Here is a 20,605-nt window from a genome sequence, read left to right as displayed (position 1 = left end):
CCAGCCAAGTCCCCAAGCCATCAATCTTGGTGACTAAAGCTGGAGATCAAAACATGTGGAAATAGTGAAGTGGTCCCCCCGAAAATTTATTATCATTTCAGATAGATTGCAATAAATATCCAGATTTGGCAGATAAAGAAGGTCTGTGTGTTCTTTTGGTGCAAACTTGAAACGTTGGCTCATAAAATAGGAAAGAGGATTGGAGAATAAACTAAGCCAGAACTGTAAAAAAGTGATCAGGAATAAGAGATTTGGGGAAAATAAAGATACATTCCCATTTTTTTTTTTTTTGGTGCACGAGAATATGGCTCATTTGAACCAATCTAAATCTTAGATCTTAAAAGAATAATGACTGTCTGTTTCAAGTACTGATGATAAATAGAATGGAAGCAACTAACTATGCCAGCTTCTAATAAGAATACATAGAGGACTTGCTTAAAATGAATAGACAATAATTAGCACTTGAATTATTTATATGCAGACTGATACCTCTAACTTCTGTAAATTATATTTGTCCTGTAAATCTACTAAAGAAAGATATGGCATACAAATAAAAATTCTACCCTGCTCCTTTTTGTAGCTTTCTCCCTCATCCACCTTGTTCCGTATTTTTTCATTCACTCACTCAACAAACGTTTATTGAACACATCCATAGGACCTAGTCTTGAACTCCTATTTACCCTTGAGCAGGGGAGACAGTCACCCAAAGACATGATTGTTTCACAGTGTGGGGTGGACATCAACAATCAAGGGGGTCCTATATCACGGGGGTAGGTGAGGGGCACCTTCTGTGTTCAACCTTATAAGCTGATGGTATTTTTATCCCAAATTTGAGAGATGTGACCCTACACTAAGTAAACAGGCTGGCTGTGCACCGAGAGGCTCTATACACCATGGAATACTATGCAGCCATAAAAAATGATGAGTTCATGTCCTTTGTAGGGACATGGATGAAATTGGAAATCATCATTCTCAGTAAACTATCGCAAGAACAAAAAACCAAACATCGCATATTCTCACTCATAGGTGGGAATTGAACAATGAGAACACATGGACACAGGAAGGGGAACATCACACTCTCGGGACTGTTGTGGGGTGGGGGGAGGGGGGAGGGATAGCATTGGGAGATATACCTAATGCTAGATGACGAGTTAGTGGGTGCAGCGCACCAGCATGGCACATGTATACATATGTAACTAACCTGCACATTGTGCACATGTACCCTAAAACTTAAAGTATAATAGTAAATAAATAAATAAATTTTAAAAAAAACAACAGCTACTGGGTGGAAGATCTACTGATGAGATAGGAAGTTTTCCAGGCTTGACCAGAGGCTGGGAAGAAGCTTCAGTGCTCATAGCCATCAGTGGGACAGGACTTGTGAGAAGGCACCCAGCAGATGGCTCAGTGCCCTGGAGATGCTCGATAAATATTCCTTACCTGCTTTCTTCCTTGCCTCTCCTCCTCCAACTTTACCAAGGGCCATCAAGAAGTGTCATTTGAAAAGGCTCTCGTTCAGACAACTTCAACACAACTCAACATACGTTGATAAAAAACCTTAAAAAAAATTTTCCACTGGAAGTGTTTAGCGACAACTTCAGTCAAGCCAGGCTGGTGGACGGCTCTTTGGAGAACTAAACAGAAGGTTCTGAGAGAAGGCACAGGCATCAGTGGGGTAATGTCTGTTTACACAGACGGGAGTTTTCAGTGATCATCGCAAAATAAACTTAGGTTCTGCAGAAAGGCATCAGAATGGTTGTGAAAGAAGTGACTGCAAAGCAATAGCTGGAGCCACACTCGCCATGCAGGCCTGAGCATCGCAGGGCAAGCATTTGCCAGCATGCCACAGGCGCCATGCGTCCTCTCGTCTGACTGCATCTCCATGAGTAGATCCTGAAGAAACCAGAGCCTGCAGCCCCTGGGAGGGTGCAGTGACCCCAAGCCTGGGAGGTGTGAGGCCTGGATTTGCTCCCATCCGATCTCTTTCCTCATGTAGGGTGATTTTATTGTCATAAAATCAAAGGTCACTTCCTATGCCAAGATTCAGTAATTCTAGACCATATCTGGTCACGATAGGATCAGAAACCAACAGCAGTACTTTAAAACCAAAGAAATGTTTGTGTTAAGCTGTCTTGGCAGAAAATCTTTATCGGATGAATGTGTTAAATAGTCCTGGGCCTGGGTTTCCACCCTGATGAAGTCCAGACGCTCAGAGTTGTTTGCTGGCCCCAGCAACGCGCCCTCTGCTGGGCAGTGCCTGCGTTTGTGGCTAGAGTGAGTACCGGTGGCTGGTCTTCCTTTGGGTCACAGGCCTGTGGTGTTTTTCAGGTCCCTCCGGATCACCTGGCCTGAACGGCTTGCATGGATTGAAAGGTCAGAAAGGAACTAAAGGTGCTTCAGGTAAGCACCTAATCGATTCGTAACAGACTGAGCTTCAGTCCATGGTTCATGAGAGAAAGTGGTACCCTCCCTGGTATTTCTGCACTTCATGAGATTTGGAGGCAAAACTGAAAAAAACTGGCTTAGGTTAGAGACACACTGTTGGAGCTATTTTTAGTGCTGAAAATGACATATGAAAAGGACATTTGAGAAAACCCTATTTAAGAAGGAATGGTTGGTTAACAGTGTCTTTTGTTGGTATTGCTTGGAATTTTCTGTCCACTAAAAGTACTCTGAACAATTGAGCCAGATTTCAAAATGTTATCCTAACAAGTAAATAGCTGGGGATTTTAGAATTTTTGTATTAAGTATAGTAATGCTATGTTTGACCACATGGGTCAAATTAGTACTAATAGCATCCTTTTATGGCCACTGCTAAAACAAAATACCTCCACAATTTGCTGTCATTTTCATACCACAAATAGGTTAATCTTTGACAAGTGTATCTTGTTCTGTTAGTATAATGCACATTTGTTGTGTTACTTTCTCAGAAAAACCGCTTATGATCAGACAAAGTAGCTGAAACCTAACATGCAAATTTGAGTGACCCTGGGGAACAGGAATTGTGCTGCTAGGTTTGAATTTATTGTTGGAGAGAGGTGAAGTCTTTCTAGTTTGGAAGATCCAGCAATATAGTCACTTAAGATTCATTTAGTAGATCCTCCAAATAGTCAGATTAAATGTGTGTGCCTTCCAAGAAAACACTGATGTCCTTCCTTCCCAGTGTGAAATTCCACAATAGTTCTAATCATGCCAGTTTCCACCTCAAATTTCAAAGCAACTTATGCATAATTACTTATTGTATCTCATTTGTTTTTACTCTTTCCATTGTAGAGGTGGGAGGTTGATATTGCCTCTAAGTTGTTGTTTTTTAAAATCTGGAAAATAACTATAAAAGAAATAAAACTTATGGCTGACCAGTGTGATAGGTCCTAAGAGAGAAATGGTGCAGACATTTGGATCACCACTGCAACCAGTGGTTGGTGTCTGCAGAACCAGCCACTCCTCTGCCGCTATTGGGAAGTGGTTCCTTTTCAGGCACTATAACAGGGACAAGAAAAGAGAAGATATAGTATTAATTCTGTTTTCCCCATTAAGGTTTGCATGATGTGGGGCCACCTGGTCCAGTGGGAATACCTGGGCTAAAAGGGGAGAGAGGAGACCCTGGGAGCCCAGGAATCTCTCCTCCAGGTCCTCGTGGAGAAAAAGGTCCCCCAGGACCCCCAGGTAAGCTGTAGCATGCTTTGCCCTTCTTTCAATAACTAAACCAAAACCTTCCAAATGCAATGAGGATAACATGTGAACATGTCTCTTCTTAGGGAGTTCAGGACCACCTGGTCCTGCAGGTGCCACAGGAAGAGCTCCTAAGGACATTCCTGACCCGGGTCCACCTGGAGATCAGGGACCTCCTGGTCCTGATGGCCCAAGAGGTATGAGAGAATCATGACAAAGGATGGCAGTGCTCCCTTTGTTAGATGCTGCCAGCTCTGGAGGAATGTGGGACCAGAGAGTGGCAGAATAGAAGCACTGAAGCAGCCCCCCATCAGCTTAGCAGGTGGATAAGTGGGACACAGTTAGGGTGGGACTTTGGGTAGTGGTGGGCTCTCAGGACCATATCCAGGACCCAGGACTTGGCCCTCTCTTCAATTTCAGCTCTGTTAGACCCTCGTCTCTTCAGGCTAGAAACTGATAAGCAAGCGTTTCTTATCACCAGCTTGATGCTGACCAAATGTCTTCAGAAGTGGGTGGCAAGTGGGAATCGCACCCTCCTTGTTGGTCTCTAGCCACTGTCACATAAACCACTGGCACTAGCCCAGAGTGACAGGATGCAGGCTTGTGGCACACAAGAAACAGTCTCTTCATGTGCTGCTGACAGTACATGTTGTTTCTTTCATCACTTCACAGGGACAAACTTTGGTAAGGAAAGATGTTGGAAGTCATTACTAAGCTGACCAAGTAGGTTTAGGCTAGAGCTGGGTTGGGAGTTGGGAGAAGAGTGTGGCTCCGTGTGATATCTTGCTAAATGCAGGCAATTGCATTCATACAAGCTCTTAGAACTCTTCCATAAAGACACACGCCCATCATCTTTGAATCTTTAGGATTTTAGGGATCATACACTGAAAATAATAAAGCTCTCAAAAGTGTGCTAAGAAGTACAGAAGCTAAGTAGGAATATAATTGGGGTCAATTTATTCCTATTTGTGGGAACTTGTTTTCCATTAGGATTATAAATTTAATCGAGTGAACATTCCTTTCCCACCAGACGTATTTCCTCAAATGCCTGTCTATCTGTCCATCAGTCTATCCATCCATCCATCCATCCATCCATCCATCCATCCATCCATCCATCCATCCATCCGTCCATCCAACCATCTATCCACATATCCATCCATCCATCCATCTTATCTATCCATCCAACCGTCTATCCATCCATCCATCCATCCATCCATCCATCCATCCATCCATCTTATTAAAGCAGTTAGATGGCAATGCAAACAAAAACCCAAAATGATATTTTCAACAGGAATGACTTTGAAGGGAAGGAAGGTTTTGCTTGGGTTCATTTTGTCTAACAGTTACCAACCCATTATCTACACCATTTCTCAACTTGGTATTATGATTCATTCTATTTCATTTCTGTTATCATTGACTTTCTTATTCTTCTAATTCTCTTTATTCCTTGCTTGCAAGTCATTGAATTGTTTTTCTTCGGAAGCTGTCAAGCAGCCAGTATACACATTCGTCTTTGACTAAAAGAATATTTTTGTCTCTTCTCTGTGGTCAGGAGCACCTGGGCCTCCAGGCCTCCCTGGGAGTGTTGACCTTCTGAGAGGGGAGCCAGGTGACTGTGGTCTACCAGGGCCACCAGGTCCCCCTGGCCCACCAGGCCCTCCAGGATACAAAGGCTTTCCAGGATGTGATGGAAAAGATGGCCAGAAAGGTATGAATGTTGTTCCGTTAAGTAATATGTGAACAACTTGCTTATCTTACCCTTGAGGGTCTGGGGTACTGTGCCGCCATTTCTATTTCCTATGCAAACAAAGTGACTATCTTCCAAAATGTCCTTATTTCCCCAAAGTGTCCTGAAGTTTGGGTCAAAGTTGGACAAGTAAAAGGAAGAAACACAAGTTCATCTTTAGCCCCTAATAATACTCTTGATAATCTTCCAGGCCAGAATTGAACAGTAGAAATGTAATGCAAGCCACATGTGCAATTTAAAAATATAGTAGACACATTTTAACAAGTAAAAACAAGTGAACTTTCATACTTTATGTGATTTAACATAATATATTTAAATATTTTTATTTTAACATATAGTTAATATACATTTATCAATGAGATAATTGAGCTGATTGTGCAAACCTAATTCCTTTTGCAAGTAAGCCACTCCTTCTTCCTGCTTTTGAAATCCCATGTGTGTTCCACACTGACAGCACAGCTCAGGTTGGACTGGCCACATTTCAAGTGCTAACTAGCCATGTATGGTTAGAAGCTTCTGTATTGGACAGCTTAGTTTTAGACTGCTGACTTTGCTTTTTTATATTCCTGCAAAGATCCCGAATCACTGAATTTCCCCAGTATTTGAGGTTAAAATATTTATTTTAATCAATTTTTATCCAACTGCTAATATTTGGGGAGATCAGTTTTTGGTCACCAGAATTTCAGAGAGTTTTTAGGTTCAAAGAAGCTTTTTGTTGAAAAAAGATGACTAATAAGTATCCATTTTAACTTCCCTATTTCATAAATAAGGAAGCTGGATATCAGAAAAGCAACAGTTGAAATTTGCAAAAGGAGCCCAGTAACGAGCACCTTGCCTGAGTTCTGAACCAAGTGTGAAATAAGGCAAAAGATTAGGTCACAGATAAAAATCACTGTGAGGCCGCCATGACTATAGTGCAAATGGCATCTGTGGAATTGTGCAGTGCACAGCCTGTAGAACAGTATGGAGCAAGCCTGTTCATCTGTATTAGCAATGAAATCAATTTTAGAGAATGTGGCTCAAATCTATGGGTAAGTAGGCTTCCACTTATTGAACTTCAGAATTGGACTGACGTGCTAACACTCTAGTCACCAAGAGGAAGGAGGAAGGGGCTGGCTAACACTCCTCCTCCTTAGTTACTCTAGGGAATAAATCTCTACCTGGACATGAAGTTCAGGACTGAGGAAATAAAACACCATATGAATACCAGTGATCTACATAAGAATACACAGGGAGTTAGAAATATTGGTGGAACCACTAATCATGCTTCTTGACTCCCAGTCCAGAGAATATAAAGGCCAAACAGTGCTTTACTATAAAGAGAGTGAGTTTCCTCAGTTTACCTTTTATGACTTACACAGTGACAAATATCTGTTAGGCACCTGCAGGAATATAGCAGTGAACAAATTTAAGTAGAGTTTCTAATCTCATAAGGACAGAGTTTCCGCTTGACTCAGTGGTTCATGCCTATAATCCCAACACTTTGGGAGGCCAAGGTGTGAGGATCCCTGGAGGCCAGTATAGTTCAAGACCAGCTTGGGCAACACAGTGAGACCCCCTCTCTACAAAAAAATTAAAAAATTATCTGGGCATGGTGGTGTGTGCCTGTAGTCCCAGCTACTCAGGAGGCTGAGGTGAGAGGATCGCTGGAACCCAAGAGTTGGAGGCTGCAGTGAGCAATGATTGTGCCACTACACTCCAGCCTGGGTAATGGAGCAAATAATAATAATAATAATAATAATAATAATAATTTCTTTTATAAAGAGCATAGTTTCATGGAAGACAGACATGCACATGAAAGGATATGTCAGTTTAAATCCAGTTAAGTGTCCTGAATGAAGAGCTTATCAAAAAGCAACTAAACTTCAGTTGGGATTCCAGGGAAGGCTTCCCTGAGAAAATGAAACTGGGTCTTATCTCTAAAAAATGAGGAAGACATCATGGATGTGGAAGAAGTAAAGGAACATCACGTATGAGGAACTGAACTGTTGTGCCTAAAACTAAGAGAGTGAGGAGGAGAGTGGTTTGAACTCGCCTGGGGAGGCACGTTGTTCCCGGATATTGAAAGCTCTTTCCTGATTTTTCCTTCAGTTCCAGTCCTTTGTCTCCAGAGGAAGTTTAGGGTTCTAGGACTTCTTTTCATTGTAATTTAGTCTTGTCTTGATCATGGAGCCATTTCCTTAGTTCTTTCGGCCGATCATGTGTTTCCTTCAGAGGCAACCCATCTAAGCCTCACAGAAGAAGGCGAGGCTAATCTTGACTCTCAGGCTAGCTATGCCCTGCATTTTGTTGGAGTGAATCTCTGAATTCAGTCTATCAAACTGTCATTGTTTTTATCTTGTCTCATTCCAGTGCCCTCATTTTTATGTTTTGTTTTTTTTTAAGGACCAATGGGATTCCCGGGACCGCAGGGACCACATGGATTTCCTGGGCCACCTGGAGAGAAGGGTTTACCTGGACCTCCAGGGAGAAAAGGGCCCACTGGTCTTCCAGGTGAGCTTCCAACCTACATACAGCATTTTGTTTAAACATTTACTAAAATGATCATCGTTCAGAAAGTAGTTAATATTCCGAATTACTAGCACATTCTTATTATTTAAGCCCTTTTCTTATATTAAGAGTATATTTCTTTCAGGCCTCACTACAAAGTCTCATGTTTGGTAAAGTAATAATTTATTGTCAGAATGAATAAGTTTGAAAATTAGGAGTTGTTTTTTTTTACTTTATTTTTTAATTTTTTTCTATATAGATATATTTTTTATTATACTTTAAGTTCTAGTGTACATGTTCACAACGTGCAGGTTTGTTACATATGTATACATGTGCCATGTTGGTGTGCTGCACCCATTAACTCGTCATTTACATTAGGTATATCTCCTAATGCTATCCCTCCCCCCTCCCCCTTCCTCCCACTCCACAACAGGCCCCGGTGTGTGATGTTCCCCTTCTTGTGTCCAAGTGTTCTCATTGTTCAGTTCGCACCTATGAGTGAGAACATGCGGTGTTTGGTTTTTTGTCCTTGCGATAGTTTGCTGAGAATGATGGTTTCCAGCTTCATCCATGTCCCTACAAAGGACATGAACTCAAAAAAAAAAAAAAGGGGTTCATTTTATATACACATTTTTTTTTTCTTTTTCTTTTTTTTTTGAGACAGTCTCGCTCTGTCATCCAGCCTGGAGTGCAGTGGTGTGATCTCAGCTCACTGCAGCCTCCGCCTCCTGGGTTCAAGTGATCCACCTGACTCAAACTCAAGTATCTAGGATTACAGGCGTGTGCCACTGCGCCTAGCTAATTTTTATATTTTAATAGAGACAGAGTTTCACCATGTTGGCAAGGCTGGTCTCAAACTCCTGACCTCAGGTGATCAGCCCACCTCAGCCTCCCAATGTGCTGGGATTACAGGCGTGAGCCACTGTGCTTGGCCCACATAGACTGTTTCTAAGGGAAATAAATATGTGTTCCTTCATGCAAGAGGCAAAGACTGATTTGATTATTATTTGTTAGGATCGTATATTCAATTCCGATCCCTGAATTTTCATTGATTTTCCTAGATGTTTTATTTAATTTTTTTCTGTAAATTCCATTCGTTCCTAGGAAGGGAGAAAGCTATTCAGTTTAACTCTATAGGCAACACTTTTTAACCATAGGGTCAAATTACGACAAGGAAGAGTTGGGGAGAGAAGGGGCAAACAGACATGTGTATTTGAGATGGGCAGAAGTAATATCTTTCAAGATCCTAAATCAATATTATGGTAATGTGGCGTCAGTTCAGAATATTTCGCAGTATCCTAAATTAGCACTCTAGTCCAAAGAATAAATAAATAGCACTGCTTTATGATGTATCATAGGACAGGAGGAACAAGGGCTTATATGTTGATTCTTTTTTTTTTTTTTTTTTTGAGACGGAGTCTCGCTTTGTCGCCCAGGCTGGACTGCAGTGGTGCGATCTCGGCTCACTGCAAGCTCCGCCTCCCGGGTTCACGCCGTTCTCCTGCCTCAGCCTCCGGAGTAGCTGGGACTACAGGCACCCGCCACCTCACGCAGCTAATTTTTTTGTATTTTTAGTAGAGACGGGGTTTCACCGTGTTAGCCAGGATGGTCTCGATCTCCTGACCTCGTGATCCACCCGCCTTGGCCTCCCAAAGTGCTGGGATTACAGGTGTGAGCCACTGAGCCTGGCCTATATGTTGTTTCTTTTCATATTTCCTTTCTATGCATACCCTATAGTTGGCAAATTAATATGAAATTTTCAGAAGCCTTTAAATGAACAGAATTCCTACATGCATTAAATTAGAGGATATTTGCCAGAAGAAATCAACTAGAATTTTATATTGCTCAAGAGAGTTTCAAGTCATTCTAGAGATGAAAACTCCGTTACTAAATCATAGCTGCTCCTGTCAGTCACATTGATGTGGACATTTTATGTAAATAAGGTGCTGCCATTCTGCTTGTCATTGATGCTGCCTCAAATTATTATGTATGTTCTTAATCTATTTCATTTTTGTCCTAATCCACAAATTTAAAATCTCTTTCCACCCTGTGAAAATCATGGACTGGCCTCGTTTGTTGTCTTTGGATCCCTCTAGGTCCCAGAGGTAAGCTTTGCTATAAAATTGGTAATTTCCCCTCCCTCTGGTTTCTAGTCATTTCTGTACTTGTCCTTTTTCCTCTGTATGTGTGAGCTAAACTTTGTTACATTTTTATAGATGGGGTGCTGTAAGGATATTAAGCTGCAGTGCTTTGCTTCCTCGTTACTGATATAGTAACCTCATATTAGAGCATCCTAACATTCAGCCTCATTATAGGTTGTCAAGGCAGTGTAGAGCCTTAGCTTATATAGTTTCAATTTGGGCATGAAGTATGTGGGCTTTCTCTGTCAAAGGCTATATAGTACATACCAATGTAAGTTCCTTTTTTAAATTCTACAATATAAAAACCTAGAGCATCCCTAAAATAAATGGTATATACAACACTAAAAAATGGGGCCTCACCTCCCAGTAAGGGGCTGTGACAAGCCTTTCCTGTCACACCCTCAAGTCCATTTTCAAGGAGCACATTTCTTTGTGTGTTAAAAGGAAAATGTTCACTTAATGCTCTGCAGTGCAAAAACAATGTGTTATTTTGTGCCTGGCATTTTCAAAGAAAATAAAAAGCATTTCTCAGAAGAGAAAAAGAAAAATTGTGAATGCCTGCATTTGTTCTTTCCAGGCCTCTGTTATTAGTCCTAATGAAAATTGCTGTGAATACAGACACCATGTATTATTTTTAAGGTCTTTAGAAGACAGGCCTCAGCTCCCCCTTTTTATTTTTCAGTTTCTGACTTATTAAAAAGTAAAGAAAAGCAAAATCAAAAATGTAAAAAGTCCTGGTATTTTCAATGTTTATATTTAAAAATTAAACTGTATTTGATGTTTTCATTTCAATCCTGTCTCTCTGTGATTGTATGTATAAAGTCATTTCAAGAGAGCATCAAAATTCTAAATAGGAAGCACCAAACACATGCTCCCACTTTCTGAACTCCGTTCCCACTGGGAAGGGCCAGACATTACTCAGGGAAAATAGAAGATGCCTCTATGCATCTCTCTCAAGTCACCCATAGTAGAAAAGCCAAGTTTTACATTAAACTGTACTTATTATAAAAATACATTTGGCCCTGTGTGGCTTGTGGTTTTATACCATATTTTACACGGAGTTAAATTCCAAATAGCTCATAAGAATTCCAGGTCATTTTACACAGGCCCAGTAAGTATTAGGAGACTAAAACTTTGTTGTTATGCCACATTTTGTTAAGGATTTTCTTAGTGCTTTATGATTGATGTTCCTGAAATTATTTCACACTTTTGCATACATTTGAAGAACACCATAGCTAATCAGATGATATCTTTTATTTTTATTTAATTTTTTTGGAGACAGAGGCTTGCTCTGCTGCCCAGGCTGGAGATTCCACCACTGCACTCCCAGGTTCAAGCAGTTTTCCTACCTCAGCCTCCCAGGTAGCTGGGATTACAGGCATGTGCCACCACACCTGGCTAATTTCTTGTAATTTTAGTAGAGATGGGGCTTCGCCCTGTTGCCCAGGCTGGTCTTGAACTCCCAAACTCAGGCAGTCCACCCGCCTCGCCCTCCCAAAGTGCTGGGATTACAGGCATGAAACACCATGCCCGGCCAGATGATACCTTTTAAAATATGTTTCATTTCTTAGAATTTGTTACCCAGATATTGAGAGTTCCTGATGCAGTCTGATGAGGTGGTTAAGAACATGGGTTTGGAGCCAGAATGCCCTGGATTGCAATCCAGACTCTGCTGTGTGTAAGCTGTGTCACCACAGATGTGTCACTTATTTGCCTGAGCCTGAGTGGTTTTTTTTTTTTGTTTGTTTGTTTTTTTTTTTTGAGACAGAGTCTTGCTCTGTCACCAGGCTGGAGTTTAATGGCGTGATCTTGGCTCACTGCAATCTCCGCCTCCCGGGTTCAAGCGATTCTCCTCCCTCAGCCTCCTGAGTAGCTGGGACTGTGCACCACCACACCCGGCTAATTTTTGTATTTTTAGTAGAGACAGGGTTTCACCATGTTGGCCAGGATGGTCTCAATCTCTTGACCTCGTAATCTGTCCATCTTGGCCTCCCAAAGTGCTGGAATTACAGGCATGAGCCACCGCGCCTGGCGAAGCCTGAGTGTTCTTGTTCATACCCTTCTCATAACAGTAGCACATACACAGTCTTCTCGGGAGGATTTAATAGTAAAAGCATTCAGCACAGGGCCTGATACATGATAAAACATTCAGTGAGCCTTAGCTGTTGTCATTATTGTTCAGTGTTATTATTTCTTATCCCTCTGTGATGTTTGCAGGATGACTGAATGAAGCTTTAGAAAAGATGTCTTAATGATGTGAAAGTAAAAGAAAAAAATCTCACATCTTTAGTATAGTGGTTTTCTTTTTTCTTTTTTCTTTTTTTTTTCTTTTTGAGATGGAATCTTGCTCTGTCACCCAGGCTGGAGTGCACTGGCACGATCTCAGCTCATGCAACCTCTGTCTCCTGGGTTCCAGGGATTCTCCTGCCTCAGCCTCCTGAGTAGCTGGAACTACAGGCACTTGCCACTACACCCAGCTATTTTTTTTTTTTTTTTAAGTAGAGATGGGGTTTCACCATGTTGGCCAGGCTGGTCTCAAACTCCTGATCTCAAGTGATCCACCCGCCTCGGCTTCCCAAAGTGCTGGGATTACAGGTGTGAGCCACCGTGCCCAGCCTGTGTTTTTCAAAGTGAGATTCCCAGATCAACGCCATCAGCCTCCCTGGGAACATGTTAGAGATGTACATGGCCCCCGCTTCAGACCTTCTGACTCAGGAACTCTGGTTTCTAACAAACTAGCGACACGATTCTGATGTGCTACAGTCAGAATTATAGCTTTCCAACTGTGCTTTCAGCCCTAATGGACACTGGAATCATCGTGGGACTTAAACAAACAAACAAACCAAAAACTACTGACACCCGGGTCCCACCCCCAGAAATTCCTATTTAATTAGTCTAGGTGGGGCCCCAGTATTCATGAGTACTTTTGAAAAGCTCACCAGCTGAGTTTATTATGCAGCCAATGATGAGGACACTGCTCAGGCCACATCCTATTATCAAGTAAATCAGTATTTCTGGGAGTGGGACCCAGGCATCAGTATATTTCCATGACTCCCCTGGATAAGTCCAATGTTCACTCAAGGTTGAAAGTCACTGCTTCTGAGCCTCTAGCAATCCTGAAATTCTATGTGAGTGACTGACACTATGGAAACCCACGTGGCTGCAGTGTAGAGTAAGGACGCAGGGACACATGAAGCTGAGCTTTAGGAACCCACCAGTCCCTCTTGCAATGCTACCTGTGGCTGCTACTCCAGTAAAAAATGGCCCAGAGATTGGGCAATCCTGTGAGGGTCATCACGTTGCTGCATCATCCGACCTTCACTGTTTCATACTTCTGCATCCTCTGATACTCCATTCACTCATTCGGTCAGCCCGACATTCTGGAATTTTTTCATGTACCCTCCAGGGCATAAGACAAATTCCTGCCTTCATGGAACTTACATTGGATTGTTGAATCTTTACAAACATTTATACTGAATTTTATACTGAATTTGTACTAAATTTCAGTATAGTGTCAGAAGTCCAACTTTAACCAGAGGCTGTAGAAGGAGCTTGTTCATAAGCACGTGCATCCATTACACAAGCGGTGATTCCAATTTCAGGTGAACCGGGGCCACCTGCAGATGTGGATGACTGTCCCCGAATCCCAGGCCTTCCTGGGGCGCCAGGCATGAGAGGACCAGAAGGAGCCATGGGGCTCCCTGGAATGAGAGGCCCCCCAGGACCAGGTATGACCCGCATGCTGATTGTTCATTATTTTCATGATATATTGCTGAAATGAAATTCTAGATCTTTTATTTTGTAGCTTTTTATATGGAGCCTAAACTAGTGAGGAGAAAGCATGTCTTTCCCTTTGCAATTTGTTTCTACCTTGATCCAAAGTACATCAATCATGGGCTAACTGGATCCACACATCCCTTCTATTATTTTATTTTATTTTATTTTATTTTTGAGATGGAGTCTTGCTCTGTTGCCCAGGCTGGAGTGCAGTGGCACCATCTTGGCTCACTGCAAGCTCCGCCTCCCAGGTTCACGCCATTCTCCTGCCTCAGCCTCCCGAGTAGCTGGGACTACAGGTGCCCACCACCACGCCCAGCTAATTTTTTGTATTTTTAGTGGAGATAGGGTTTCACCGAGTTAGCCAGGATGGTCTCCATCTCCTGACCTCGTGATCCGCCTGCCTCAGCCTCCCAAAGTGCTGGGATTACAGGCATGAGCCACTGCACCTGGCCCATCCTTTCTATTTTTATGTGGAACTCCTACTTAAATCTTTCATTCTTGGCCAGCTTTTGGATGTGGAGTTTTCAAACCTCTTAGCACAACATGGTAGATGCTCCATGAACAGTCATTAATAGCTGCCTACTTGATTTTGAGTTAAAAACAATTGAATTGGGGCTTGGTGGAGCGGAAACAGAGCCTGCAAGAAGGAAGTAGGAGCTGTTAGAGGAGGGATGGGGAAAAATAGGGTCTTGCTGTACGTTTTGGCAGTTACTACATGGTTAATCACTGGAGCATTGTTCAGTAACTGCCGGGGTGGCAGGATCCTTATTCAAGTATTTAAGCGAAACCATTCTTTTAAAAAGTGTTCTCCATTTAAAAAGTGTTCTCCAGCCAGGCGCAGTGGCTCACGCCTGTAATCCCAGCACTATGGGAGGCTGAGGTGGGTGGATCACCTGAGGTCAGGAGTTTGAGGCCAACCTGGCCAACATGGTGAGACCTTGTCTTTTGCTAAAAGTACAAAAATTAGCAGGGCTTGGTGGCAGGCACCTGTAATCCCAGCCACCTGGGAGGCTGAGACAGGAGAATCGCTTGAACGGCGGAGGCAGAGGTTGCAGTGAGCTGCACTCCAGTCTGGGCAACAAGAGCGAAACTCCATCTCAAAAAAAAAAAAAAGAAAAAAAGTGTTCTCCGAATGGTTTGTTTTCTTTCCACATATCCCCACTGCATTGGGTAATTTACAAAGATATTAGGGAGCCCAGGGCTGGGCATCTAGAAGTCACTGTTCTCTTTAGATCCATTGATAGTAGCTATGAGTCTAGAAAACTCATGGGCAAATTCTTTGAAAAGGAGGAACCAGGATGTTCTCTCTCCTTTCACCCCCCCTCACAGCCCCACTGTGATTTGGACTTTTTTTGGTTCAGGGACACAGGAATTGGAAGCAGAACTGAATTTTGTACCACTTGTTTTTCTTGTGGTTCCCCAAAACCAAGAAGTTAAGTGCCCAAGAGATGTTCCTCTCAACAGGAGTCAGACTCGTTCTTAGGTGGTGACCAAAACAGCCCTGGAGCCTTCCTCAAATTAATTTGGGTTTTCGTTGTGTGTGTTTATTGCATTGCATCTGTGTTTGTGTACCAGGTTAATTGGGTGTTGGTTGTAGCAACTTTTTTTAACGGCCCGTGAGAACTGGGAATTGGGCCAGTCTTTATTTAACTCATCTTTCTTGATACTCCTTGCATGCATAAAGTTCTGTCAGTCGGTATTACTAGTCATCAACCTCATTTTAAAACCAAGCTGCCTTGTTGTGTATATATTTGCAATATCCAGAGCTGGGTCCCTCCAACTTAAAAAAATAACTTCCAACTTGAAGACGTGACCTATAACTGGGTTCTGCAAATTCAATTCAGTAAGTACTTCCAGACTCCCTCTACTCTTTGTAAAGTATGCTACTAGGTGGTATGGGTGAGTAAGATGAGTAAGATGTGTTTTCCCCCTCCAGGGTCTCATAATCCCATGAAAGAAATAGCCAGCAGAATATAAATAACTTAAAGTAATGGTAGATTATTACACAATTCATGTTAAAAAGGAGTTGCAAGCTGGGTGTTGTGGCTCACGCCTGTAATCCCAGCACTCTGGGAGGCCAAGGTGGGCAGATCACCTGAGGTCAGGAGTTTGAGACTAGCCTGGCCAACATGGTAAAACCCCGTCTCTACTTAAAATACAAAATTAGCTGAGCGTGGTGGCAGACACCTGTAATCCCAGCTACTTAGGAGGCTGAGGCAGGAGAATCACTGGAACCCAGGAGGCAGAGGTTGCAGTGAGCTGAGATTGCACCACTGCACTCTAGCCTGGGCAACAAGAGTGAAACTCCGTCTAAAACAAAACGAAACAAAACAAAGAGTTGCAAGTCAAGGGTATTGGGAGAATGGGATGGTGAGAGGTTAATTCCAGTGTGGAGAGAACCACAGGACTGCTAGGACCCCAGTAAGAGCTGGTATTTGACCAGAGCCTTAAGGAAAGGTTGGGCTTTGAGGAGCCAGAATTGTTCAACAGGGAGATGGCGGGAGCACAGACTGGGCTGGTTGGCCTAATAACCAGGCATCTAGGAGTTAGCAACATCCTTGCTACTGTAACTGAGGTCCTGGTCCAGGAAGTAGCAGCAACTTTGGTCCCGCCCCAGACCTACAGAATCAGAATCTGCATTTTAACAAGGTCCCCAAAATAGTTGCATACATATTCAAATTTGAGACGCCCTATTATATGAATGCACTCCTTAAAGATTCAGCTAAGAGTAGAATGTTTCCTAGCAAGGCAGTCCTAGCTGCAGGTTAAAATCACCTGGAGGATCTTGAAAGAATATTGGTACCTGGGCCTAATCTCAGACCAATAGAATGTGGAAGGTGGCAGAGCCTGAATGTTAACATTTTTCAATGCCCCCCAGGTGACTGTAGCAGGCAGCCAAGGTTGAAATGCACTGCTCCACCTCAACATCAAAATTGAGGCCAGAGGGATGGTTGGGGTCACCCACTGTGGTGGCTTTAAAAAAATAACCAAAGAAAGTAACTAGGAAGAGAAAAATATGTGAATGGGTCAATTCTTTACACTTGAACATGATAGTTATCTTCGACATGAACAAGAACAAGATTCTCTCTCCATAGACTATGAGCTTCTGAAAGATGGTCTAGTGCTTATGTGGCCCAGGTGTGCTTGTCTGTGATCTCTAATTCCCCTGACTTAGGGTTTCATGGGCTCATCTGCTGCACATGGCCACAGGAGGGCCTTCCCTGGGTTCCTGTGCCCTCTCTTTATTGGAGCCACTGACCCTGCCTGCTGGAAGTGGGGACACTCCAAGGCCACCTCTCTAACACCTACATGATTATGATGTTTTTTAAAAAGTGCCCCGTCGTTCTGGTGAAGCATCGCCTTCTCTTCCTATGTTCTCACCATGTGGCCCAGCTTCCCTGGGGCTCCTTTTTGTCCTGTGCACCCACTCCCAAGCCCTTGCTTTCTTCTGGGGCCCCTCTTCTCTGATAGGAGCCTCCGGGTTCCTGTTACAAAGGACCTCTCTTCCCCGCCATGTATTCCTCAGCCTTGTCTATGACTGCTGGGCACACTGGCTGTATTGCTCATCCTGTCCAGTTACTAAAGAGTGACAGGTATATTCTAAGGGCCTAATGCCAAACCCTGGCTGACCTGGGCTATCTGTAGGCCATGTTGCTCATTCTCTAGCGTTTCCTGAAGGCATTTTTTCAGCAGGGTGTGAGGGGCCATATACACCACTCCAGCCTGGGCAAGAAGAGTGAAACTCCATCTAAAACAAAACAAAACAAAAGAGTTGCAAGTCAAGGGTACTGGGAGAGGTTAATTCCAGTGTGGAGAACTGCAGGACAGCTAGGACCCCAGCAAGAGCTGGTATTTGAGCAGAGCCTTAAGGAAAGGTTGGGCTTATATACCACCACCACATATACCACCCTCAAGATTGGGTGCCGAAAAGAAATGGCTGCCACTAGAAAGAACAATGTTCACTTAAAATGATGTTGTTGGTATCTTCCTGTTTTCCCTTCAGAATCTTCTCTTTTCTGCTCCTCTACCTCCTCCTCCCCACCAGCCTCAAGTAGACAAAAAAGATAACTACTGAGTACTGGGCTTAATTCCTGGGTGATGAAATAATCATCAGTACAACAAAACTCCATGACATGAGTTTACCTATGTAACAAACTTCACACGTACCCCTGAACCTAAAATAAAAGGTAAAAAAAAAAAATTAAAAAATCTTTTCTTTCATTGCTAAGCTGATTTTGTAACCATGTGCTACAGCTGAGACTTACATAAAAATGAACAAACTTCTGGCTCTTTCCTGCCCAATATGGGTGGATGACAGCCACACGAAGTGGGTCGATTAGTCCACCACAGGAGGCCTAACGCTCTTCTACACACAGATCTCTTTGATCTACAACTTTTCCTTCCAGGGCGGCCCTCAAAGGCTGAAGCTTCCTACAGTGAACTCAAAAGTGTTTTCCATTTTGTTTTGAACTGTTCCTGCCTAAGGGATGTACCCACACCCTGTTAGGGTTGTGTTTCTCTTCAAGGCAACACTTGCCCTCTCAGGAGGTCATCCATCTAACACTGGAGGGTTTTTTTTTGATGTTTAGTTTTATTCCTTAAAACTAGTTCCAAATAGGGAACAAGTCCGTAAGGTGGAAAGCTCTGAACATAGAGCTCAGGTTAATAAGAGCCTTCCTTCCTGTTTCTCAGGAAATGTCTTCCGCCTGACAATTTCTCTTTGCCTCACCCTAAAGGGAGTAAAGCCCACGTGATAACGTCTGGTGTGAGGACTCTTTTTCCCAGATCTATAGTGATCTCACCATGAGTCTATACATCAGGAGGAATCCCTGCTGCTGCCTGTTCAGTGGAAGGGAGAAACTCCTAACCCATAAGCACTAAGGCAGCCCTTTCTAGAATATATGGCATGTTGGAATCATTTTGTTGGGTGAGACAGAGAAAGGAATACTCTGAGCTCACTGTTGGGGCCCCATGTTCCTTCCAAGATAACTGATACTCTCTTGGAAGGTGGTGGAGTTCCAGATTCCACCAGGAGTGCCACCCCGGGGAGAGGTTTCTGCCCAGTCACCAGGAAGGGCAGGGCTCCTCTCACCCAGATGGGGAGGCGGGGATGTTTCCTTTCTCACCTACTGAATGGTAACCACATACAGCATGCAGTCCAGGACACTCTGAAATAATTCGTTTCTAATCCTGGGAGCACAAAAGCATAACAGGAGCATATCGGACACTGGGATGTCTGCACTGAGTGTAGCTCAACCAGCACAGCGCATGAGGGGAGAGACTGGCTGGTCGTAGGGATGTAAGAAGAAGGGGACACTTTCAGGCAGGCAATATGAGGACGTGACTTTACAATCAGTGGGGCGTGTGGAACCGAGGGCAGGCAAGTGAGACATCTGCCTCATTACCTGAACACTTCAATCCCCTGTTTCAGCTTTGGAGCCAGATGATGTTTGCTGCGACCACTCAACCCTGTTGCTGCAGCATAGCTGTAGATAACATGTAAATGAATGCCTGTGTTCCACTGTAACTGGGGTTACTAAAATGGGCAGTAAATGGCCCACAGGCTGTAATTTGCCAACCACTGTTATAGAGACCGTAAGAAGCTTGAGGGCAGGATATTGTCTTATTCAGTGTGATATCCATACACAGGCCTGGGTCATGGAGGGTGTTTGGTAAACATTTGGTGAATGAACACATGACTCTTGGATGTAGCCTACTGTGTGGAGCGGTTTCTCAACCTCAGTGCTGCTGACATTTGGGGCCCGATCGTTCTTTATCCTGGAGGGCTGTTTGGTGGATTCTAGGATGTTAAGCAGCATCTCTTTCCCCTATCCTGCTAGATGCCAGTAATGACCTCTTCCTCCATGTGAGGACCCAAAATGCCTCCAGACATTGCCAAGTGTCTGCTGGGGTGAGGGGTGGGGTGGGGCGGTGCAGAACTACCTAATGTTGAAGACCAGTTATGTAGGGAGGGATGTGGTAGGAGATAGGAGATGTACCTTTAGCCTATGGGGTAGGCATTTGGTGAAGGGGAAGAAAAAAACTTTATTACAAAAGAAAAAAAAAAGGTAACTTAAAACTAAACACACTTTTAAAAGACACAATTGCCTGTATATTTTTCCAGTTTTATTTCTGCACGATCATCCTAGGCATACTCGTTGGCAAACTGTTCTTAACATAACCTTACTTCTATGTCATTACATATTTTCCTACAATATTATCTGTAGTAGCTGAGGAATATTGCCTTATCTGATTGTGCCATAATTTATTTAACCACTACCTTCACCAATTATTGATTGGTTTGCTGCCAGCTGCTCTGCTAGAAAGAAGTTAATCCAACAAGGCCCTGCTTTTTGGAGCCACAGGCTAGCAGAAAATGAAGACATTGAGCAAGTCAGTTTGGACACGTTGAGTGTTAACAAGGGGTAATGTGGGAATTTCTAACAGGGGAGCTGAACCTGGGGGTAGGGAGGGGGTGTCACGAGGAACATTTAAGACTTTGGTTCTCGAGCTTCATGAACCATCAGAATCCCTGAGGAGCTTGTTAAAACACAGCTCGCTGAGGCCCCCCCCAGACCTGATTTGTTAGGTAAGGAGAGGGCTCTGAGAGTCTTTATTTCTAACACATTCCCAGGTGCTGCTGCTGCTGCTGCTGGTCCAGTAACTACTCTGATTTAAGGAGTTTCCACTTTCTCACTACGATAAGCAACTGGTAATGATATCTTACTTATACGCATCCCTGATTATCATGAAGAAATAGTGTAATGGATAAGAA

General features: G+C 43.2%; 1 protein-coding gene across 1 annotated transcript in view; it reads left to right on the top strand.

Annotated features, from left to right (window-relative positions):
- Positions 1-20,605, top strand: part of COL4A4 (collagen type IV alpha 4 chain) — a 163,432-nt gene that overhangs the window by 128,783 nt on the left and 14,044 nt on the right. The window contains exons 38-44 of the mRNA XM_003821828.5: positions 2,329-2,400; positions 3,538-3,666; positions 3,759-3,869; positions 5,225-5,380; positions 7,805-7,912; positions 10,006-10,014; positions 13,653-13,778. Of these exons, the coding sequence (XP_003821876.2) occupies positions 2,329-2,400; positions 3,538-3,666; positions 3,759-3,869; positions 5,225-5,380; positions 7,805-7,912; positions 10,006-10,014; positions 13,653-13,778 (711 nt within the window). The remainder of the gene's footprint in view (positions 1-2,328; positions 2,401-3,537; positions 3,667-3,758; positions 3,870-5,224; positions 5,381-7,804; positions 7,913-10,005; positions 10,015-13,652; positions 13,779-20,605) is intronic.

The sequence above is a fragment of the Pan paniscus genome, chromosome 13, assembly GCF_029289425.2.
Source record: "Pan paniscus chromosome 13, NHGRI_mPanPan1-v2.0_pri, whole genome shotgun sequence".
NCBI lineage: Eukaryota > Metazoa > Chordata > Mammalia > Primates > Hominidae > Pan > Pan paniscus.
The sequence above is the reverse complement of the archived record's forward strand: the minus strand, read 5'-3'. Positions and strand labels throughout refer to the sequence as shown.